This window comes from Pipra filicauda, unplaced genomic scaffold (assembly GCF_003945595.2).
Source record: "Pipra filicauda isolate LSUMZ 115617 unplaced genomic scaffold, ASM394559v2 scaffold405_size854913_pilon, whole genome shotgun sequence".
Taxonomy (NCBI): Eukaryota; Metazoa; Chordata; class Aves; order Passeriformes; family Pipridae; genus Pipra; species Pipra filicauda.
Genome location: NW_024104538.1, coordinates 280,915 through 307,095, shown reverse-complemented (window position 1 = coordinate 307,095; position 26,181 = coordinate 280,915). Strand labels below are relative to the sequence as shown.

General features: G+C 33.5%; 1 protein-coding gene across 2 annotated transcripts in view; it reads left to right on the top strand.

Annotated features, from left to right (window-relative positions):
• The window catches only part of KIF6 (kinesin family member 6), a 158,308-nt gene that overhangs the window by 24,475 nt on the left and 107,652 nt on the right, over positions 1-26,181 (top strand). For both annotated transcript variants that reach the window (XM_039385334.1, XM_039385333.1), the window contains exons 7-10: positions 8,789-8,995; positions 14,258-14,401; positions 18,159-18,245; positions 20,921-21,024. In XM_039385334.1, coding sequence (XP_039241268.1) covers positions 8,789-8,995; positions 14,258-14,401; positions 18,159-18,245; positions 20,921-21,024 — 542 coding nt within the window. The remainder of the gene's footprint in view (positions 1-8,788; positions 8,996-14,257; positions 14,402-18,158; positions 18,246-20,920; positions 21,025-26,181) is intronic.

The window sequence follows — 26,181 nt, the reverse complement described above, 5'->3', positions numbered from 1 at the left end:
CAAATCAAAAGGAAAAAAAAAAAACCAACAGAAAAACACTCAAAAAACCCAAGTGGTAGTGCAAAGCAAATTCAGAATAAATATATGCGAATATGCAAAGACAAGCGTGTTTTTACTGATTCTGAAAAATTAAAATGAAGTGTTTCTATATCCAAAATCTGTTGGGTTCTTTTTTGCCTTATTTTTGTGCTTGGATGAGGAATGTAAATATAAAAAGTGAGCACTAACAATGTGTCTTTACTACAATACAGTTAATTCTTTTTTAGAACTTTCTGGGTTTTCTTCCTCTGTATCTGTATCACCAAAAAGATATATCATAAATCATTGACAAGGAAGACACTTAAAGCATATTAAATAGTTAAGTAGTTCTGTGTTCTTGCTGGCTGACCACGTACACCTGAGCACAGGGGAAGAAGCAGTTGATTACAAAATATAAATTGTCAAAACAAATACTTGTTTTTTCTTTCTCAAGAAGGACTATTTCAACAGTTACATTTTGAGAGGCAAGAAATAATCAATTTAAGGGCTGTTGATAAACATGAGTATTGAGTCAAGGAACTGCTTCATGATATTGAAATGGAAAAATTGTAGAAGAGAGGAACTTGAAACAGTGTAGTAAGGGAGACAAAAAGTTAACATTGATTTCAGAAGCTTTAAAACCTACCATGATAGTGAGTAATCTCAGAATATTCAGAGTTGGAAGGGACCCACAAGGATCATCAAGTCCAACTCTTAACTGAATGGCCCATAAAGGAATCAAACCCACAGTCTATGCCATTATTAGCACTGTGCTCTAACCAGCTGAGCTAATCTCAGGGTCAACAGAAAAATAGAATTCGTTGTATGGAGAAAGATCTTCAGAAAATCTCTGATCAGTCTAGAGGCCCTCTATGAAAATGAGACCAAATATTTAAAGAATGATACGCTGCTGGGTGACAGGATCATAAATCAGCAATTGTAAAGGGCAATTTTGTTTTGTATTTGGAAAGAGAATATATATCCCAAACACTGAAAGTTATGAACAAATAGCAAGACTAATAAACATGGTAAGTCATTAAATGTCAAGTTGAGGTAATGGCCAATAGCAAAATATATAGAGATGAGTAAAAGATAAACCAAGTCAATAATGATACTTAAAAAAAAAATCTCCTAGTCTTCATTCGTATGTGTTTCAGACTACTATAAACTAATGACTTTTGCTGTACTTTTTCTTTGCATGAATTTGCCCAGATGCCTTTTTTGACCCTGCCAGATTTTTATCATGAAATCTCATGTGACACAAGGTTCCATGTCTTAAGTGAATTGTATGAGGAAAATGCTCTTTAGCTTGTTTTTAAATCTACAACTTGTTAGTTTTATTTTGAACATGCTAATACTTGCTAGAAAACAACAAGAATAGACATCAGATTGTGCGGCACCCGAATAGTTGAGAATTCACTAATCTAAATAGCTTGGGTAAGCAAATGCTGTGCCAACATCAGTTTTGCTGCTTTTGCAAGAGTTTTTTGTTATATAAACACTATAAAGTTATTGTTTCATTGATCTTTAATAAAAAATACTTAAAAGAAAAAATACTGAGAATACTTGCTTGGAATAACTACCACATATTGCAACAATATTTACTTTTCTTAGTCTGAATGCTAGTATGATTCTAAAAACTCCAACTGAGATTGATTTCATTGTAGAAGTTTTTTTTATGTACTTATGTCATAAATTTTTCCTTTATGATTGCAGCAGGTATGTTGCAGTACAGTTCAGTGAACTTACTGATTGCTGCTTCGTCTTAGCATTACAGAATTTATCCCCATTATTATATGGCATTTTGCACTTAAGGTGACTGTGGTACTTTATATGATAACATCAGAATGAGAGAACAGTGTTTGCAAAAATGGTAGATTAATGTAGACATCTAAGAAAGAGGACTTATGACCTAAAACATAACTTCTTCAGAGATTAATATTTTTAAATCTTAATGATGATAATACTTTTTGACCTCTCAAGACTAGAACCCTCTTAAGTAAACTAAAAAAAAAACCCGCAATATTAATAAACCTAAATAAAAAAGAAAGTAAAAGAAATGCTTGATTCATCTTTTTTAACGATGACAAGTTTGGCTGTGGAAAAACTCAGACAACTGTCTTGGATCACATATGAAATCTGTAGCCTCTAAAATTGCAGTCTGATGCTTTATCCCTTAAATAGCCTTTCTTTGAAGAGTTGATTATTTTGAAAATAAGAATGACAATTTAATTTCTGCATCACCTGTGCTAGTGCAGTCTAACTTGTGATTTGAAGGCTACGTTTTTCCTTCATCACTGATTGTGCTAAAAAGAAAGTGATCATAACATTAGAAGTATTTTACAGGCTTCATTCATTCATTCATTCATTAAATGTCAGAACCTATGGGAACATTTATAACTGACACTTCTTTCCCACACATAACTATATAGCTCATGAGAAGGGAAAAAAGGAAGCTAATCTAATTTTTGTAGGATTACTTTATTAGTGAGTGTAGAACTGGTCCTTTCCTCTAGTTTTGACAAGTTGTGGAAATGGTAAGATGGGAGACATCTGTGCACAAAAAATTAATAATGTAAAAATCCAAATAGGAATTTTTTGTTTCATATTTTTCCAGAGAGAAATAGGCAGAGATCAGACCCAAAAAACTGATTCTTTTGTTGGCAGCTCTGCCAAATGTAAGGCCTAAATTTTTTGGTTATCTCATAGTGCCCAGTTTCTTGTTCCATTTGAATGCATGAGAATCTGCAGCGACAGGTTATAAAATCTGAACTCATTTTTTGTATTTTAATTTTGTAAGCCAGCTTTGATTTAGGTATCTGATATGCATGCAAACAGGGGATTTCAAAATCTAATTTGCAATATGACACAGGTCGTAGCAGCAGTATCTTAATAAAGCTCCTGTGCAGAAATAAGTGTTTGGCCATTTAGGTAGTGTTCACAAACCATTTCATTTTGGTTTACTGTTAATATATCTTCAACTGAAGTGGTCTTCTCTAAGTTCTTGTGATGGGAATCTCTTATGATCTTTGTCCTTTGAATTAACATGCCTAAACCTCTGTGATTTTGAGAATTCTTGGTATTTTTTAGTATTTCTCTTAACATAGCAGAGTCAGATAGTCTCTCTCCCAAGGGCATGCATTGATTTCCAAACTGTAAAATCTTTATCTGAGATTAATGTGTCTGAGTGCTGCAGTTGTATGTACAGCTAGACTTTAATTTTCCTCTAATGAAAAAGTACTTCATTTTAATGAGGAAGGAGATGTTTCAGTATATGGTTTTATACCTATAGTACTTAATTTTTTTAATTTGGAAGACCATACATACTACGCCGTATTGGTACTGCATACATACTACACAGTATTGTGTATGTTCCACCATTTAAAATGTTCAAAGTACACATGGGGGAAGCAGTAAGCTTTTGGCAATGTTTAAATACATTTATTTCAAGAAAGAATGGAACTTTTAAAGATTTAAAGATAGCTGTGGGGACTGACTTGTGACCTCTGAATTGGACTCATTCTGTTTGTATTTATTGTCCATTGCTATTCTCTTGAATATATTTAGAAAGACCTTGTAGTGTTTGACTGCATTTTTTATTGGATACAATATGAAAAATAGGATTTGAATGTGGGAACATATGAGATTAAATGACACGACAAAAAATGCATGCTAGCGCCGCATTCCAGAAGGAATTAAAATTTTCTACTTTGCTAGATTCCTCATTGGTGTCAATTATTAATTTATTTCCACTCCAAAAAACCTGGTATTATTAGCACTACATGGCATTGTCATTTCGGCACAGGTGCTTTCATTTCAGGGTGTGATAAAGAAATCACTAGTTGTACATACTACTTTGAATAGTTGTTAAAATGCTTTGGGATTTATATGGATAAAAGGCACTATATAATATAAAGTTTAATAATATCCTCACCAGGGAGTATTAATTACTTTAAAAGTTAGCTGAGCTCCTGTGGTCTAACTGTGAAACCGTACTTCTATTAAACATGGAAAGATAAAGTATTGCTTTCAGGAAATGTTTGCACCTATTCTGATCCTTATATTTTCATAGCAAAAATTTTTCAATTTTGACTATGTCAAGTGTACTTAAGTACACGTGAAGAGCCCTTTCACTTGCACCATATTATTTAGAAAGGAAACTAAAGATTTATTAAGGTCTCACTCATCTACCAAATATAAAGGAGAGAACCTCCTATCATCAACTTACGTACTCTTCCATATAGCTCAGTTCTGTTGGAACTGGTGGAGTTTATATTCATTAGGCAGAGATATCCATCTGAACTGTGAAATGACTGTAGCTGTCGTAACTTCTTCCTACAGATATCCCTTTGAATGTAGCATGAGATTGGAGAAAATCAATTTGATATGAGTCTTGGATGCTATCAGTACTTTTCTCTTTTGACTTGCTCTTCTTCAAAAAGTTAAAAAGTGAAAAAGCCTTAAGAGGAAAAAGAAACACTCTTTTAAAGAAAATTTTGTACCTTTTCATTCTCAAAAAAATGCAAAATTTCAGAATCAGACTTTCTTCACTTATGCATTGGCTAGTCACTAATTTACTCACACAGGGAATTCACGTTCTTCTGCTGTCTAAATATTTTGATTTAAGGAAGAAAAGATTCCACTGGAATGGTATAAGCTGCCAAGTGGAGATGGTTTGCAATAAGGACTGAACAACTGCATTTATCACCTGTAAAATCTTTTTGTCCCAGCAGTCCTGAACTCTCTTATGTATTTTCTCTGTCAGAGTGTTTTGGCAGCTATAATCAACACACTATTCTTCCAGATAGTAGCAGCTTCTCTTAGTCTAATGGTGATTTTCAAACAGCTTTTCACACGTCTTTCTCCTATTTAAGAAACTTGCTCTTAGGTCCTCAATTATTAAGAACTCTATTTAGACCAGTAGCATCCATTTATGGCTATTCTTAGTGAAAACAACATTTATAATAAGTGGCAACAAATTAAATATTTGGGAAATACATAAATTCCTGCACAGGGAAGAATTCCTGCAGTGTTGTGTTGACTTAAAATAGGTAAAAATTAGATTAAGATGAACAACTTGGACTCCAGCAAATTTTTGGTCATTTTAATGGCATTTTCCTTGCCAGAAACATCCAACTCAGATGTTTCTTGCAGGATTACTGTGCTGTAGATTTTCATTTAAGTAGAAACCACCTTCTTGCAACCATTGTATGAATAAATGTAATAGTTAAAGTCACAAAGTTTCTATACAATTTATTTAATTTCAGCAAACAGGTATATTTTGGTCCTGGAAAGAAACAAGTCTGGGTTGGCTTCAAATATGCCTTGTTCATTGTTTCCAAATGAAACACTGTTGCTTTATGAAGTCGTGATCTTAAATGTTATTGAATTCCTCTTTTACCCTGCCACAAATGGGCAGCAGCAGATGACCTGGCATTAATTCCTTTGTAGTGTTCTTGTGATATCACAAGGCATCCAAAGTCTGCTTAAGTGGTTTATGATGTCACAGAATTCCTGGAAAAAAACTATTTCTTTGTAAGTAACTGCTCATCAGTTGTTCTATATATAACTCTCACAATAGCAACCATCTGCTGAGAACCAGGCCACTCCCCTCCTTCTTTTTTTCCCTTCATCACATCAAATTAGTGTGAGGATGATTTCATATACATATGGTTTGAATACTGCTAACAAAGCCAAAATGAACTCTGAAAGCCACTAAAGGAACATTTTAGTAGGCTCTGAGACACTGTCCAGAAATTTTTGTTTTTTGGTTTTCAGTTTTCAAACTTTCTAAAAAGATGAATGGTGATTCTCAGAAGTTGCATATCTAAGATAGCAAATACCCAACCAAAGAACAACAAAAAAAAAAAGGCTTGGTTTTGAACTGAAGATGCTGACAAGTAATCATTTCTGTTGTGTGCTTTTCATCTACTTATGTGGTAAAAGAAGCAAAGTGTGGGAGATTATGACTGCAATTAATGTTTCACGATCTCATCCCATTTAACAGTTTAAATTTTTATTGCTTTATGCTTCCTGCAAGAGTTCTAACAGAGCTTCCTACATATTGGAACTGCAAAGCAAAGATAGCATTACATTGTTAAAAGGAGTATTGGTGTCTTATTAAACCATGATTCTACTCTGAAGAAGGACTTTACAAAAATATGAGTTTGGGATTCTAGCCAATGACTCCCAAATCAGCTTCATTCATTTTTTCATTCACATGAAAAAAGGAGTCTGTGGAGAGGAAAGCAATAGAATTTCTAATGGCCAGTCCAGCCAAATCTACTTGGAACACACAAAATAAAGTTGTGGCTAGTGTATTGCAGTAGACAGTACGGACTGAATAGAAGAAATAGTGCACTGTTTTGGAACTCAGAGTCCTTAAATTATTTTCTTTTATACTTCAATTTTTATTTTTTTTTGCCTCTATTGGCATTAAACAGGTGTGACTAAAAGCACATTTTGAAATACATGAGGCTTTGCTGCATAGTGAAACACAAGTTTACTTAAGAATATTCAGAAGTATGGTAACTTCTGCTTCTTTTACAGCAACCTTTACTTTTTATTTCCACAGCTGAATCTGTACTGATATTTGATCTCAGACTTGTCTGCTTAGATTTGTCTGCAGTATAGTATGACTGCATATCTATAGTGCAAAATGTCCTCAAATATCAGTTCTGTTGAGGAGAATGACCTTAAATATTAATTCTGTTGTGGATTTTGAGCTGGAAAAAAATAAAATATCCAGTCCTGCTTCACAGAGCTGCAATAAAATTATAGCTGTCCTAGTAAAATAAGTGAAGCTGGCTCTGATTAATCATGGAATCAGAATTGCTGAATAAAGTACATTTTCACAGCATATAACTTTTTCTTAGTATACCTGCATTTTAAGTAAGTTTTGGAGTATTTTTTTGCTTGTCACCTTTCCCTGAGCCTATTTATTTTCATTCCAACTCTACAACTCACTTCCTCTTCATTTTCTCACCTCTGAAGACCTCATGGCACTCTGATGTTCTGATGCTCATTTCACAGGACTGCAAATTCTAAAATTCCTCATCTGTATAAACTAAAGTTCAAAATTCTTCTCCCTCTCCCTTTGAGCTTGCCTTTATTAGATAAAGCAGCCCAAGAGAAAATGGTGCTAAGGCTGTAATTTACATACAGAATTCTCACCAACAACTACAAGTGTATGCTGTTCCTGCACACTACCTACTTGTTCACGCCCTGTATGCTGCCATTTTCAGGTATTTTACTAGAACAGTTGTCCATAGCTGTGCTGTGGCTGAATTGAGAAACCAATCCAGATTAAATATCTATGGTTTGCAGACTTTATTTTTTTTTCCTTTGAACTGAATCAGTTCCCAAAAACAGCTCAGTTGCTGGCACTATTAAGGCTGAAAAAAAGTATGGGGAAATGGAAGCTAAGACAATTGAAGCAAGCAGTATAGCTGTCCATATTATTCCTGTTACAGGATTATTCATCTTGCACTCATTCTGTTAAGAGCTGTCTTTTCTGTGTTAATAAGACAACATCTTCAGTGCCTGCAGTAGGCAGACTGTTTTAACATCTGCAAGCAGACTATGTAAAAAAAGGCAATATGTTGGTATTTCTATTCTGAATCACAGGGTATGCCTACATAGATAATTACTCAGGAATAGATAATTAGATAATAGATAATTACAGAGGAATAAAGTATAGACAAGAGATTAATGTAGACAATATAACCAGAATTTTTTATCATCTTTTTCAGCAGCTATAAATATAGATTTAGTTGCTAAGTAAATAATATTAATTTGCTAATTTATTTCAGTCCCCTATTTTTCTGCATTTATGCCCGAAAAACAATGTTGTCATACTTGTTATAGTTTTTAAATAAAAATACTATCTGTGTGCTAACCTTTAATCTCCATAGTCTAAAGCTTTGGATATTTATAAAATGAGGATATTAAGGAATTCTTTTAAAGTTTCTAACAATATCTTCATACAACTAAATGAAAGGTGTTTTAGATGATTAAAGATATTTTATATGTCTTCTTAAGAAAAGAAAAGTGCATATGTGATGGCATATGGTCATTTGAAATCTAAATAACTAAGAGCTGTTTAAAATTTTATGTTCTGCATTTCAAGTATATTGAGAAAACCTTTAAAGTGATGCTAAAACTGAGCATCTATAAAAATTGACCAAAAATTTCCATGTGTCTAGTTAAGGAAGTGTGGCAGTAGTTTATTCCAAATAAATACATTTAATGTATTTTTATGAATATGAAAACTCTGTCATGTCACATAAAATTCTGACACTGATTCTACCAAGTTAATTTTTTTGATAGAAGTAATAATGCAAAAGTCTGAAGCCTTATGGAAAGTCCTAGTCTTAGTTATAGTGGTAGCTATGTATCAAAACAAAAAAAACAGAAAAAAGTGTGCATCAATGGGGAAATTGATAACCTCTCAGAGATCAGGAGTTAGTAACTTTCCCTCTGATCAAGGTGCCCTTTTCTAATATTCCTTAGCATAGTAAGACCACTTGCTTTACTAATGTGCTCAGTCACATAGTCACAGGTTCCCACAAGGATCATCAAGTCCAACTCTTAAGTGAATGGCCTGGACAGGCAACAAACCCCCAACCTTGATGTTATTAGCACCAGACTCTAACCAACTGAGCTGATCTCAGGGGGATAGGGGATTTTGATTGCCAGATTGTCGAGCTATAAAAACCTAAATTTCTTTTCCCACTGAACGTTGAGGATTCTTCCTTTCTTTTCACTGTAGACACCAATGAATCAAGCCTCAAGCCGATCTCACTGCATTTTCACTGTTCACGTCTCCAGCAAGGAACCTGGATCTGCAACTATCAGACGCTCCAAGTTGCACTTAGTAGACCTTGCTGGATCAGAACGTGTTGCAAAGACTGGAGTTGGAGGTCACTTGCTGACAGAAGCCAAATATATCAACTTGTCATTACATTATTTGGAACAGGTATAATAGAGTAAAACATTTCTTCCTTTACTACATCCCTGCTTAGCAATGTGCAATGTTTTGGAAAACTTGATATATTAGGATATTTATTGCAATTTTAAAAAATTGAATTGATAGCTATTCCTTTAAATTAACGTATTTTAATTTAGGAAAAGCTTAAAAATTAAGCTTAAAAATTAAGCAGTAAGATTATAGTAGGTATACATGGTAGTATTTCCAAAATACTTTTCCTGTTTTATCTGCAGTACTAAATACATTTGCAAGATTGCATCCATATTTCTACTAAAAATGTTCTTTGTAATCTTCTTCCCCTTCCACGGCTGGGATCAGGATGTATCACTCAAGGATCAGTGAACTAAAGTGTTTTGGTTTTATTTGGTTCAAGCATTGTAATATGGTAAATTACTAGGTAAACAACATGTGTTGTTTTATTCCTCTACCAATGAGAATCCTTGATCTCTTTAAGACAGGAGTTACCTTTGGTAATGTATTTATGGAGTAACTACCATAATTAGTTATTACTACTCACAGATGTAACTACGATGATAATAAATCTCCACAAATCTTTGTCATTCAGCTGTTGTTACTGGAAAAGACTTAGCCTCTTGATTCAAGGTATGCTAAAATCCCTATCCCCCTTTCACTGTTGCTTTTTGTTTTTCCTCTTTGGAAAGGGCAAATAATGAGAAAATAGATTACTCTCAACTAATCTTACTAATTTAAGAAAAAAATTCTTAAGATAGCAGCAGTGAATGGAAAATTTGGAGATGAAAGATTTTATTAACAATGATTAATTGTATTTTTACAAAAATTAAATAATTGTTAATTTATTCTTTTAATTATTATTTTGTTAATAATAATTAATTGTAATTATTATTAAGTTTTTAATATATATCTCCCTGATCTACTGTGATGTTTTGTACATTCGATGTTTAGAATGCTGTAAAGCACCAAGTACAGGTAAGAAACACTTGGCAATGAATGAAATCTCTTCTGTGAATGCTGTACTATTAATTTGCAATCATTGAAGATTTTCAAGTGTTCATTTCAGACTTTACACCTGTAAAACAAATTAAGTTCTTCCTAAGGCTGAATACATAATATTGTTTTCACAGTACAGTAAACACTGTTCTTATTGCCAGAAATTAATTATTTGGAGGGATTCTGATGGAGAATACAGTATTTTTTCCTAAGGCTTCTTTAAAAATGTTTATGTACGACCACATCAGGTCTGTGAGGCTTTCATTTAGTGGGAGAAGTAAGGGGGTAGAGAGAAGAAAAAATGCTTAACTCTGAAATGTAAACTTGTCCTTTTTAATTTACATGTCACTATATGTGTTATTTAGTAAAATATACAGTTGAGGAAATCCATAAAACCAGAAAATTTTGTGGGTGTCTATATGTGACAATTCTTTAAAATTATTATTAGGAAATATAACTGTTCCACTTGCTGGGAAGAATATTTTTCATTTCTGTGTTATGTGTTTTCCTGTTAACAAGAACAAATCTCTTGCATTTTATTTAACCTACAATGAGAGATATTTCATCTGTCAAAAGAAGAAGCTTAAAGCACAGCAGGTGGCAGTCAGTCATTTACTATTACCCTGAATTTTTTTCAGCCCCCCCATTTGTTTAAATTTTACCTTGAAAAAAAAGTCTGTATTTCAGTTTTACTCAAGGGGAGTGATAAGGATTAGTGATTCTAAAGTGGACCACTTCAGAATCCTACAAATTATACTCACAATCCTTATTTACTGTATGATTTTACTGTATTTATAATGCAACATTGCATGAGCCTTATGAGGTTGATTTTAATAATCTGTGTAGTGTGTTTTCAAATACTCAGGTCTGAAGTGCTGTAGAAACGAATATTTTTTTTCATGCAACTTTTAATTTCTATTTTAGAAGAAATACAGTCGGAAATAAGCACGTTGGGTTCTGACTAGGATTGTGTATCATTAATAAAAATGTTTTCTGATACTGAAGACTATAAAAAATACCTCTTTGTTCAGTGAGAATTAAACCATTCAATTCTGACCCTTCAGTGACTGATATTAAAGTATATAGATTCCTCCAAATCAGCTTATTTACATTCTCAGATATTTAGTTGCCTACTGGTGGTTTAGTGTTAAGTTATGCCATTTTTAAACACTTTTCACAATAGAATAGTCATGTAAAATGATTTTTATTGAAATGACAATGGGAACAGAGTTCTGTGTTACCACACTTGGTCTACTTGTTAAATATTCACAGTGTGTTTAAAAAATCTTCAAATAAATAAACTCACTTTTTCTCCAAGTGGCCTCTGTGTCTAGAGAAAAATGAAGATAGTGTCATGCAGCTGATCTAAAATGGCATCAGGAACTTAGAAGTCCCTACTACCATGTCTGGGTAGCTTTTCTTTGTCTGAGAGATGCAGTAGCATGTTCTGGAATTACAACTGCATTGTAACTGTGTGTATGTAGATGTTCCCTTCTGATGCACAGCATAAAGTATCCTGGACCAAACTTAGAGTTGCAAATTGACAGTGATACTGCCACATGATTTGACACTATAATGGAATTATTTCCCAAAAATAATAGAGTACAATGTTCTCACTGCTTTAATGAATATGCCTGTTAACTGTCATTTAACACGTGTTCCATTTAGGGAATGTTGAATGATTTTATTCATTAGTGAGTGGTTGCTACCCATACCTACCAAAGGTTTTTTTAATAAAATTTGAAATTACTGCCAGTCATCAAACACTAGATTTATTCACATCTTATATAAAAGATAATTTTCTGTTTGGTGTTTCCTAATAAACATATACGGACACTAGAGTAACAGAAAAACCAGAAACTTTTAAATAATTTAAATTGAAATACATGTATTTGTTTCTGATTAGAAAATCATGATTTTGGGGTGAATTATTTCCAGCAGGACCTGTCATATATATTGCAAATAAGCATATGTTGTCCAAAAAGTAAGAATGCTTGTAATTTACTACAAGACATCAGCAACAGAGTTTGATTTTTTTTTTTTTTTTGCTGTAAGGACCAGAGCTTAAGCTGCTAAACTCTACTAGAAATGGGAGATAGGATGGGATACATAAAAAAAGACCTCAGAGATTGGCATATGGCTTCAGAGCATCTGATACATGAAACGATGTACCTGATAGCTCTGTACCTGCAAGCACCCCAAAATCCTCATCTCTTGAGGATGCTCTGAGAACATGTTTTGGCTGCCTGTTGGCATGAGGTGCTAGTGCAAATCTAGTCCTTGCATAAAGGATGTGGACAGGAACAGGGACCCTTGGACACACTTCATATCATGTCAGAACCACTTGTGAGTCTCAGACCTTCCTTTATGCTTAACAATGCTTCCATACATTTCAGTGAAATCATTTGTGAGTGATTGTACCTACTCTACTCCATAATGTGTCATACAGGATGCAAGTAACTATAGTTCTGGCAGCTTCCACATTTAAAAAATTAACTAGACCTTAAAGTGGTTTGTTTGACCCACTCAAAATGAGACTTTCTGCCTTAAATTATGTTGATTTCACTCAGCATATTGCATATTACAGCCCTGGTTTAGTAATATTATTAACCTTAGATCTCCGGTATTAAAAACAAAACAAAACAAAACAAAAACAACAAAAAACCCCACCCTTTTTTGTATTAAAAGGACAATAATGCCTTCTTAAATGAGACAATTTTCTGATTATCATATTTTGTGGCTGTTAGAGGACCCAGGTTCAGTCTGTACAGGTAGTTTCTCTCACTTTATGAAAGAACATTATTTCCCTCTCCTTTAGATTCTCCTCTTTCTATTCTAGATTCCTTGATTGGATTGTAAAGATTGATTTAGTGATTTAGGTGAGGTTGTATTAAAGAGACTTAAGACCAAAATCTTCTGTGTTATGACAGTACAGTGGCTTTTGCTTCATAAGAGCTGGTCACAAAACTTTCCAGTGTTAGTGTGGGAGGGTTCAGATTCCACCTGCACTACAGACTTCCTACATGAGCTTCAGAAAAAATGAACTTCTCTGTAACAAAGTTCCCATTTTTAATGGAAATAACATATCTTCCCTCTGGCTCTTTTCCCATCTTGTCTATTCAGATTATAGTTTCTGTGTGGTAGAGGCTGACAGTGTGCTTATTAATGTATGTGCTAGACTACTATGAGGTTTCTATGCAATGTTATAAACCAACAAAGTTTTGACATGTTTCTATATAACAAGTTGTAAATATGAGATTTGAAAACCTTGATCCAGGAATGGCTTTCCAGATTCCTTTACAGGATAGTAATTTTCATATTATGCATTCATGTCTGTCAGGGCTGCCAGTGTAAGATTTATAGTTTTAACTTTTAACTTTCTGAAGACTGTTAAGAGAAACTAGTGCCACAAAAAAAGTTGCTACTAAATTTTCTAAAATAACACTTTTTGTAAATGCAGCATAAATTAAATATATACTGGAATGTAATATTTATTATTGAAGGAAAACCAACTCCTAATGATTTAGGAGAGCTTGCACAACTCGTATAGCTACAGTTTTTCGGTACAGTCCTTGGCCTGATAACAGTTCAAATCTTTTACATCACAGGAGATCATGGGGTAATCTGGCCTTTTATTTAATAATAATTAGGTCTCATAATGTAAACAGCTGAGAAGGGAAACTGAGAATAGGAGGTGTACAATTTCCTTTTTGGCCAAGACATATATAGTCTGAACTGAATCATTTCTTTCCAGCAGTACATTGTAATCATGCACCCTTTTATTTGTGCTTTGCTTTCCAAGACATTTTCTCAGAAATAAATGTATCAACCCATCTAAGAAGCACATGCTTTAAGAATGTGTAATTTTTAAAGCATGCTTTAGCAAATATTGAGCAAATTCTTACTTGAATACTATGCATATTTTATTGTTAAGACAAAAAAGTATGAGGAAGATTTTCAGTTTGTTCCTGTGTTTTAGGAAAATCTGTGGGTTTGAGTTTATCATGTTCATTTTCCATGTTGCTGAGAGACTGTAAGGCTAGGGTATGATAAAATGTAATTTATTTGGTCTTTCAGGTCCAACTCCTACAAAGACATATAAACACGCTGAAATTTAAGTTGAAATTCATTCAATAAAACCAGCAGGTTTGCAGCTAAGGTGCATAAGCATAGTTTTATTGTATCAGAAGTTCCTGAATAGATTGTTTTTGTTCTTTTATGTGTCAGTCATTAATAGGTATATAAATTTCCAAGTCCTTTCTGTTTTTGCTATTGTTTTAGGTAATAATTGCCCTTGCAGAGAAAAACCGGTCCCACATTCCTTATCGAAACTCTATGATGACTTCAGTGCTAAGAGACAGCCTGGGAGGAAACTGCATGACTACCATGATAGCAACACTCTCTATAGACAAAAGAAACATAGATGTATGTTATTTTTATCTATTTTGAACAAAAATATTTCCACTTCTCTAAAGATTCTGCTCTTTTGAATTTTATTGTAGTTTACAATTCAAATGTGTATGCTTTAATTATTATCCTTATTAAAAAAAAAAAATTAACTTTGTTTCCAGGAGATAATTTTATCTGTAGAAATTGTGCTAGGATATGTACATATCCATTAGGAAATGTGCTTTTATCTAAGTAATGTCAAGTCAAGGAGCAGTTGGGAAATGATTTGCACTTAGTACTGAACTGTTCTTTTTTTTTAAATTTACTGATTTCCTGAGGAATAAATTTTTGAGTTACGAAAATGCATTTCCACTGAAAGCCTTGACAGAACTTCTGTTAGACTTCTTTGGAGTCAAGACTTCATTGAGTGTGGTAGACAGCTGGAGAGTTCACTAGGGGAGAGAGGGAATTGGGTGGGGTAGTTTGGGACTTACGGAAATTTTTTAAATACTTTTATGTCCCTTTACTAATTTCCTTCCCTGGAATTATGTGTAGTGATGCTTTCTGCTCTTTGTTTACAAAAAGGGCTGTATTTTTTATCAAAGGGTTGTAGTGAATGGGGCTACATCTGGCTGGAGACTGGTCTCCAGCAATGTTCCTCAGGGTTCAGGGCAACAAAGAAGTGATTATCCTGCTGTATGCAGTGTTGGTGTCTGCATACACCTTGAGGACTCTGCGCAGTTCTGAGCCCCATGACTTAAGAAAGATGTGAAGGTCCTTGAATGCATCCAGAGAAGGGCAACAAAGCAGGTGAAAAGCTGTAAGGAATGTCCTGTGTGAAGTGGCTGAGGAATTTGGGCTTCTCTGATTTGAAGCAAAGGAGGCTTCTTTGATCTCTACAACTCCCTGAGGAGGGAAAACAAAGAGGGAGGTGCTGAGCTCTTTGCCCTGATATCCAGCAATAGAATGAATGGGAATGGTTTAAAGCTGTGCCAGGGGAGATTCAGGCTGGATTAGGAAGCATTTCTTTATTAAGAGGATGGTCAAACATTGGACCAGGCTGAGAGGTGGTCGATACCCCAAGCCTGTCAGTATTTAAAAGATGTTTGGACAATGCCATTAACAACATGCTTTAACTTGGTCGGGCAGCTGGACTAGATGATCGTTGTAGATCCCTTTCAACTGAAACAGTCTAGTCTGTTTTATTCTAAAATATGTAGTGATGTGAATAGATAGAACCCCCACTCAAAGCCATTTGTAATATATTTATTTCCTGATTTTATTAACATCAAAGCATTCTAATGTGAATAAACAAGAAAAAAAAAACTATTTAGCCTAAGACTGTTTTCCGAAATACAGTGGAAAGCATTATACTAAAACCATACTTCATCTAGTTGTAGACTTCTTTTTCTTTAGAAAATGGACTTTGCTGTTAAATGAAAACAGATCGTTCAGACTTGCAAACATGTAATTATGCAAGCATATTGTCTTGTTACAAATGCAACTGGGTAAGTTTGTTAATTTTATTTTAGGCTCTGTGGGATTAGCACCCTTTTGTATATCAATTCATCAGGTATATGTATCTCATATTGTGTTCTAGATTTCTATTTTGGGAATATTTAGCCCAAGCAATTATGCAGAGTACTCTACTGACAGTTTTCATGTTCTTGCTTTAACATATACAATCCACACAACAGATCTTATTCTTCAGTCCTCCCAAAAAAAAAAAAACAAAAAACAAAAAACAAAAAACCAGCAAAATCTCTTCCTTGTTCCCCACAATCTGATATGTCCAAATAATATAGACAGATGATAAGTTAATATGTCTGAATAATATAAACAGATGGTAAGTCAATTACTATCAATTAATGATAAGTCATTAGAAAATGTCAGAATGAGGATAGTGCACGAGTCATTATCTTTGGTTTGCATGTTTGCGTATTTTTTCCCATGGGATATACATTTCATTCACGAATGAAGCACAAGACAGAACTACCACCCAGTGGGAATTGAAGTTGCATAACAAAAGCTACTTTCTTAAGGATCCGGTGTTGTTTCTTGCAATGAAAACAATGAAGCAGAGAACTCAAAGTAAGAAAGGGCCCTCATATGAAGAGGACAAATGGAATACTATCCTAGAGAACTAGATTATATCCCTACTCCTACCAATGAGTTTATACAGAATTTTTCAGATCACTACATCACATTTTTTGTGCTAGTTTTGTGGAGTGCTTGAATGAAGATGTTGATTCTGAATTATAGATATATTACTTATTATATCTGTAGCTGAAGCTGAATGGAAGCTGTTTTGAACAGAAGATTGTATATTGATAGCAACTGCATATAATTTTTTTGGTATTTTTGACTTCACTTTCCTTTCTGTTAAGTGTAGTCATTCCACACACTTGCAGCAAAGCAATAACTAGAGGGTTAGTTGACTAATTCTTGTGAAGCCCTGAGGTGCTGTGATGATAAGCATGGTAGAAAAATGATTAAGAAATTAGATGTCAGGCTTGATGACTGTTTCCATGGCATAGAATAAATAAATTGTAAGCTTACATATTGAACATTGAGAACTGAATTGATTAGCTACTCGTTAATTTAATATATGCTTCACACTAAACAGGGCAAAGAGATCTGATGGAAATGTATGTATGTGTAGTGTACATATAACTGTACTCAATATATGTACAGAACTTAATTAAAATCACATTAGCTGATCATCACTGCACAGGAACTGTACAGCAGAGGCAAACACAGCTAATACTGTTTACAACTGTCTTAGTTTAAGACCTTCCTTTCCTTTGATTCTCTGTGTATATTATGTTTTGGCAAGAAGCACTAGTATTTTTCCTCATGTAACCCTAATTCAGATACCACCCCTTCAAGCACTGACAGAGACAGAAGTCCTGCAGAAAAAGAACTATATGAACATAACATTTAATTTGGTATTTTCATATGTTAGAGGACTGAAAACTGCAGAATTACTTTGATTCTGAAAATCAATTCTGTTACAGTAGTAAAGTACATGTAAATTCCATTTTAAATGCAGTATAGCACATCTCAGAAAATTTTATCGTACAGTCCTCTGTCAGGGTCTGACATTCAAGTATCAGCTGATTTCAAAGGAGGAACAGTACATATAAGGATCTTTGGTTTCATTCTGTGCCCTAGATGGGAGTACGCACTGATTATCAAAGAGTTTCCTCCACAAACTCAGTCTTGTATCTTTTTTTTTCTGCCTTCCTTTCTCCTGCATCCCATCTTAGATCATCTGACATTTTTTTATCTGGTATCACAGTTCTCCTGTATGCCTTCTAGTTCCAAGTCTCCCAGCTTGTTTCTCATTTTTCCTGGACCTTCACTCTTCCCTTCATCTCTTTTCCTGCTGTCTTTTACATAAAATGATCTAGTCCCATTTTCAGCAAGAAAAAAAATAGTTTTCGATAATTTTCTCTTTTTCTCATAATTCAAACCTTATTACCTTCTAAACAGCATGGCTTTCTTATCCTATAGTGCCAGTCAGGGACTTATCTGAAACACAAATGGTTAGGAGATTAACTGGATCAATAAAATATGTACTATGATTTAACAGTTTTATATGTCACTCTCATTAATATGCTAACCTAATTTCCTTTGAATATTGTTATTTTGGAATACAAAATGTTAGAATATTTCTGTAAAATGCTCAAAAAATAGAAACATAGTTTAATGACTTCATTAGCAGTCTGGTCTACTTACCTAGTGCAAAGCTAACTGAAATTCTTTTCTTTTATTTTTCTTTTCCTTCCAGGAATCTATATCAACCTGCAGATTTGCACAGCGAGTTGCTCTTATTAAGAATGAAGCAGTTCTTAATGAAGAAATCGACCCCAGATTGGTGAGAGTTGTCTGGGGGCAGAGAGAAGGAGATTGCTTGTTTTACATTTTAATAATCAGTAGCAATCAAACTGATGTCGAGAATTTTATACTGAATCATCCCAATAAATTGTTTTTAGATGCAAGTTCCAACTGTTTTCTGTAAAATAACTACCATTCTACTCTTTTTCTTTTGGACACAATTATAAAACCTCTAAAGGCTTTACCAGCTCTTAAAGCATCTGAAGAGTAATGGTCACTTTCATTATTGGTTTTGTGTTGTTTTTTTCAGAATGTTAATTTCTAAATCATAATAACACATAATTGGATGGCTCTAAACCACTTAAAAATATACTAAGATTACTAGTCACTTGGTGAAAGCACACTGCTGCACTGAAATGATTTGTGTATTATAAAGCTAACAAACATACAGATACAGTTCTTCCTTGAAATTGGTCAAAGAACATTTTAGCTAGGAAGAAAGAATTCTGAGAAGTTACCTTTAGGAAAAAAAATGAAGACAAGTAAAGCAGGTAGAAATAGGATTTCTAGAATCTGCAGAATATTAGGTTATATAATGTAAGAAGCATTTGTTGTCTAAAACTTGGGGATTAGATGATTAATGATTTCAAGTGACAATTCATTAATTGTTACTTAATGGTAATTATCATATTTCAGTTATTGTTAATGGTTGTGCTTTTTTGTTGTTGTTGTCTCTTGTCCTTGAAATTCAGTGGGAATAGAAGATTCTTGTCAGGTTTTCTGCTGTTTTTCTTTTTCATTTATTTATCTCTCCAAGCAGTTTCTAATAGTAACAGTAAAACACTTTAAGAAGAAAGAAAGGCCAAAAAATAAACCCAGTAGGCATTGAACAACTTCTTCATTTCTGTCTTTCTGTCCTCTTTTTTCTTTCCTGTGTAGGCTTTATAGTAGCAAATCGTGCAAAAGATTTCTTCCATGGCCACAGAAGCCTTTGATTGAGGTGTAACACATGCAGGCTCCTGAGCATTTACTACATCCTGTGGAGCAATACTCCACGAGTTTGGTATGTCTTGCTCTGCAGGATCATTTAGCAAGTAAAGCAAAGGGGACTCGTGAGAGTTAGAAAACCATACCCCCTTGTGGAAAAGGCAGGGGTACCCAGGTACCTTGACTTTATATGGCTCTGTGCTCGTTGTGGAATTTGTTGCCATCTGAACTACCTTAAGTACATTCCCAGCGTGCAACCTGATTATTCAGTAAACTACTCAACTTAGGACTTTTTTTTTTTTTTTTTTTTCATAAAAATCCAACACAATTTATTGGCAGTTTTTATCATCTGTGAGTTGAATGCATGCTTTATAAAGGGAGTTCATAATACTTCTTGATAGATCTGTTAAGACTGACTGTTGCATAAAATTTATTCTACATAATGGAGACTTCCTGACTTTTTATCTTACTAGAGAAGATGAATTTGTACTCATTGTACTTTTAAGCTGCTCATCTTTGAACCTCTCTCACTCATGACCAAAGATTTAAACTGAAAATAAGAGTCTTGACCCTGAATTAAACCTCCTCTCCTCTGGCCTTCATATAAAATAGACATTGAATAGTTCCGTTTCTGTAGATTTTTGCTTGTCTTATTAATACTTGAAAATCAATCTTTTATCCGTATCCTGAAACTGGTATTTCTGTTGTTGTCAGATTGAAGTTAATTATGCTAGCAAATTTGAACATTGAGTAGAGATGGTGATATCGTTCATCTGTCTACCATTTTATACTCCAGCCTCAAGTTTTATTTACTTGACTCAGTAAGTGGTGCAGACTACATCAGCGTGTGGCACCAGAGTGGGGCAATATGAAATTAGGTTAAAACATTTTTCCTGCAATATTCTCTAAGTGTTCTTGCAACTTCTCTAATTAACAGTTCATCACTTTAATAGGTTCTTAAATAAAATATTATAAGCTAGCCTTTCATACTTGTGTTGTAAAAAATATTTTAACAGTAGGTCTAGGGTTAAAAGAAATCATCAAATGCATATTTAGAATATTTTCATTTGTAAAATATGGTTTCTTGCAGACATTTTTTTCCCAAAGTAGTGTTCCAATAATGAACTATTAGAATTTAAAAATCGAGTTCAGTTCTCCAAGCAATTTTCTCACAGTCATTACTATTCATAATGCAATTTAATTTTGTTGCCTTATATTAGTTTGTTGTTAGCAACTGATGCATCCTACAAGTAAAGTGTGCTATAATTCCAAAACGGAAGTTTTGGAACTTCTGTTTCTAAAGGGAAAGTAAAAAAAAAAATCACTTTTGGTGTGTAGTTTCCCTATCTCTAACAAAGATGTCAGTTCTTAAGTGTCCTTTCATTCTTAACAGGCAAAACTAATAAGACAGAAAAGCTCTTTTTATTCCTATGTCAACTTTTATTTCTCTTTTGCAAGAAATCTTTTGAACTCTTTCTGTACAGCCATGTCTTCTAACACAAGAATTTACTGAGTTTAGAAGACTTTTCTTTGTTTTATAAATGGAAAAAGAAAAAAAAGGTTTTTGATGTATTTAAGGCATTTTAACAGTTTTTAAAAAAAGATACCTTGTTTAAAAAAAGATAAAACCGAAGTATAATATTTAGCTAAACTCAGCCTTCTAATGCAGAAATCATAAACTAGCTATTATTTGTAGATGATGCTTGGTTTATGCCTTGCTGTTTACAGATGATTGTCCAGCTGAAAAAGGAAATCCAGGATTTGAAGGATGAGTTGGAGCTGGTGACTGGCAAGCAAAGAACGTCAGAGCTTTCACAAGAAGAGCTGCTTCAGTAATGGCTTACATTGTTTTCGATTTTTCTTTTATTATTATACTTTTCATCAGTTTACTTTTCGTTTACTGGCATAAATATTTAAAATTATCTCAGAGTTTTAAACTTCCCTGAGTGAATAATAAAGTGAAGTTAGGTGCCAGTTTAGAATGGCAGTTTTCCATGGAAAGCTCTATGAGGCTGCTGGCTGTGTTTTTGCAGCCTCAGCTTTGAGGAAGTGAAGTAAAGTAAACGCAAAGGATGGGAATGCCTGTCAAGTGCCAGGCAAAAAGAAGTGTTGTATAATAGTGCAGAATGAAAAACAGTCTCTCTCAAAACTGGATATGCAATCTGACTAGAGTTCAAGGAATATTCTTCTACTAAAAAGTATCCTGCTGCAACGTTACTTTGATGTAAACCAAAAGAAATCTCACATTTGTGATCCACAATTAATCAATGTCTTAAAAGCCAAATATTCATTTTTGTTTTTACTGAGCATGCTATTGAAAATGCAGTATTAATCCATGTAAGTGTTGTAACATCCTGCAGCTTTTTGTAACAGATCAGTACAGAGTGTAAGATCTTTCTATATATAATGTAGAAATATTTACTTTGGTCTAAATGTTCAAAATAACTTAATTCAGTTTCCAGTTTTGAAAAATTTGTTCTGTAGGATGGACCTACTTAATCTCTGTACCTCATCTCTATAAAGAAAGTAGTAACTGCCTAATTTTGTTTGGTAATACATTAATAGTAACTGAAATGAAACTGTGAGAATTTTTAGTCTTACTTTAATTTCTCTTGGGACTGGTTCAAAAGACAACTGTCAGTGCTAACATTTTCCTGAAATACAGAAGATTCTGGAGACATGAGGACAGGGTGCTACCTTGAACCTTGAGTTTCTCGTGTAGATTGTTGTCATTATTAATTCTTGCTTTGTTTTAATTCAAAAATGAAATGAAATGACATCCATATCAAGGATGAGGAGCGAGGTAGCATTATTTATATATATATATATATATATACACTGTTAATCTGAGTAATTTTCAACATGAGAAGTTACCAGCATATTCTTCTAACCAGAAATGTCCCCTCATTTCCTACTGATTTAATATGTATTTATCATTCTGCCCAAACATATGGGAGTCAAATGCATAAATAACATTACAGACTAGCACTGGATATGACCAAGACTAGACATAGAAAGAAAATTAAAGAAACAGCAAGAACAGAGAAGTATCTCTCTTTTTTATTACATGAAGAATTAAATGGCCTTATTAGTTAGTTTCTTTTTGCCCTGGCAGAACTAGTCCTTCAGAAGATGACTGACTCAGTGACTTTATTCAGACATGCTTAAATAATCTATAAAGATGTGCTTTGCTAACATTATTATAAATGCCTGTCATTGGGTTTTTTAAGATCACACTCACGAATCCTACTTCTTAAGATTTTCTACCTGACTTTTTGCCACGAATGGGAATGGGTTAATGGTTGATTAAAGTTTTTACTATGAATATGCAAAGAAAACCTAGCAAGGAACCATCTGCATACAGTTGAACAATAGCATACAACTGGGAGGCCTTGTTTCAGAAATGTGACTATACAGTGTATTAGTTGTATGGTTTTGCTTGTTATCTGCGTAGCACAATAGATAGTGCATTGCACTGTCAGAAAAGATTTTTTCTGAGATCATAGCAAGGAATTTTGCATCTGATTACTTCAGAAAGAAGCAGGGAGGAGACTTTAATGACTTTCTACCTGTAATAAGACACAGAATGAGAAATAACTTTCAAGGACTTCAGCTGTATTAGGTCAACAGAGAATTTTCAACTTTGAATTTATCATTTATTTATGTTTACTCAGGCTCACATACCACAGGTGTTCATTGTTTTAAAAATAAGTTCGTTTTTGGAACAAGCACTGTGCAATTAAAATATAGAACAACACTTAAGTACTGATGACTGGGATATAATGCTTCTCTTGAAGATCACTAGTAAACAAGAATGACCTCAAACAATTACCCTCATTAGTCATTAATGCCATGTAATGACATTGTTCAAGGATCATTATTTTTTGTATGATTTAAAGTGAAACAAAAAAGTTGGATGTACAGAGGTTTTTCAAGCAGAGAGCCAGAGATAGTGCTAGAGAATAACTATCATATACATGAGTCAGACTGGCTTATTAGTACCCTATGCTGTAGTTGAATGGAATGTCACAAGCTAAGTCAATCTTTTTAAAAACAATTCAAGTGGAGGAAAATATCAGATGTCAGGGTTTATGAGTTTTGCATTTGTATGTCTTGTAAACAGAGTGCTCACAAAAACTGATATGGACTAAACACCCAAATGAAAGTATAATCAAATGATAGTATAAAAAGTCACTACTTCAATGAAAATATCTTTCTATGGTTTTTAACATGAATACTTTTTGAGCTTGCTTTCATATGGCAATAACATTTGTGACCACACTGATTTTACATGTCTGAACCTGAGGTCCATAAATGTTCTGAGCATTTATGACAATCAGCAGATAGCATCTTAGTGCTCTGTCTCCAGTTAGAGTCTATCAATGCATAACATGACATCTTTGTGGCTTATAAAATCATGATTGACTATTGCTAAAAAATATCTATTTTGTGATTTTCGTCTAGTTTTGCATGTATAATGAAACCTGAATAATATTATTTATCAGGAGACATATAGATCAGTTTGTTATGACAGGAGAATAGGAAAAGAAACACAGTATAGGTGATAGTGCAACATACTGTGTTATGCTTTAATTCAAGTTGCCACCCAAGAAGGGTTCTTAGGGGACTAGTACCGTAGGGGATTTTTTTATTATTATTGATGCTTTTTTAATATGGCAGAGAAGAATTTCTAATTAAGGTAATTATGGATTTCAAATGCTGTTTTGACATTTTTGCTTAGTTGGGATATCTTCTGTTTAAACTTAAATAAACTGTACCTCAGTATATATATGTGTATATATATATATATCTGTCTATAAATAATCCAAGTTTATACAGATCTTTTCAAAATTCCTAGACTTTAATGAAAGTCTTACTGTAGTTAATTTTATTGCAAATAATTAACTAATAAGGAGAAGTGTTACGAAGTATAGTCGTATAAAAAATGGATGTGTTATAATTCTTCTTATTCTGATTCGTCATATGTATTTTAAGGGAGGTCAGAGCAAAATTAATCTGCTCAAAGTATTCTGTGCCAGTTTTTTAATTTATTCTTTGATTCTGAACACAGTTGGTCAAAGGTATAAAACATGTCAGTGAAAAACTCCGTGCACTAAGTACATATTTATTTTGTTGTCCTGCACACGTCTTTTTCTCGGGCACTTTTCAGTGGAAGACGGATGCCAAAATGAAACTGATTCCAGTGGTACATGTGTAGATCCAATATTATTTTTTTAGTCTAACAAAATGCTTAGTTTTTTTACTCTCCACATATGTTGCAGGAGTTAAGTGTTGGTGATTGCCCAGGAAATAAGTATTAATAATATGTTAAAATTTTATTTTGTATGTTTCTTGACTTACAAAGTTAAGAAATGCCAAGCATTTCTTGCAATAATGAGCTTCATTCCACTTGCTTATGTTCAGGGCATTCTAGTTAAAATCAGTGGGCTACTAAATGCAGTTGAATTTGCTAAATGTTTTACATTGATATATGAATAAGCTGAGGTTACTTCGTTGGGTTTTTTCCACACTTAAATCAAATATGTGTCTTCAGGGGTTTTATTTTTTTTTATTATTCATTTAATGGAAGGAAAAAAATGTGTCAAATAGGCTTTCCTAAGAATCACTACAATGTTGTATTGTCATTCACTGTTTAAAACAAAATGGAAAACAAATGCTCTTGACTTTTCTTGTGAATGGTAAATTATAATACAACAGAACTTAGTCATGTGACTAAAGCTACAGCTGTCTGTAATTCTTATTTCAGAATTTTATGTTAAATGGTAAGCATTTGCATTAGTATGTCATATTTTTTATTTTATTACTTTATTCTCATAAATTTTAAACATAAATGAATTCTGCTGCTCTCATTTTGTTTATTTAAAAAGCAAAGCATAAAAAATTTAGCTAGACTACATAAGTGGTTCAGAATGTAGTTCATAAAATGCTTCCAAAATCTGAATTGCTTGCTTTGGATCTTACCATCTACTTCCTTAGCTGTAAAGGGCTGATCTAAATATTTCTTTGAGCTGGAGAATTGGTTTCTTGTTTAGGAGAAAAAAAATAAAAAGGGGATCTTTGGACTATTTATAAAAAATAGAAAATAACATCATACATCCCAAATACAAGGAAATTGTACTCTCACAGGCTTCTGTGTTATGCTTTAGAATAGAATTAAATTACCTTCAAATGATGGTTTTTTTTCTTTTATAAAATGCATGCCAAAAGTAAAAGGGAGAGTCCTTTTTTTTTATTCATTTGAGATTTTTATTTTTTTTAATCATATAAATGAGCTCACTAGCAATTTACAATCTGTGCCCAGAAAGTCAGGATTTCAAATCAAGGTCCTGTGTTCCAGAGCACCCACGCTTCCAGAGCCTTTGCCAATTGGAATTCTCTAAGAACAGGACCGGAAGTACTGGCTTAGCACTTTAATTTATTAATAACTTTACCTTATTTCTTTCAGATGCATATGTTATTACAGACACTTCTATTTTTTACTTCAACAGTCATATATTGTTCATCATACTTAAATCCTGGATATCTCATTACTTCTTTCTGTCTTTCATTTTTCTGTTTCAACATTGTGACATCTGTATGCTATCATGGTATTAACAATATTGCACTGTTGTACAATATAAAGCTTTAAGAGTTACTCAAGCTGTTGAACAAATGGCTTCCTTTACAAAGGAGTGAATGTTCTTATTTGCTCATGTTAGTGTTGAATTTCAGTTGCAAGGTGGAAGAAATAAAGGCATATCACCTTGCCTTTTGTCAGCACAGCTCTGCAGACTGTTGATTTGTGTAGAAGTTATCAGACTGACAGACATGAGCTGTGTAGGCAATATTCAAGAGAAAAGAAGCTATCGTAGCAATAAAGTAGTCTGACATTAACTGCTAGCTCAGGTGCTTGATTTAGAATGCTGTTAAATCAATGTATTTCTCTAGAGGACATTTTTTCTCTTACATGTTAAAAAATCTTCAGTGAC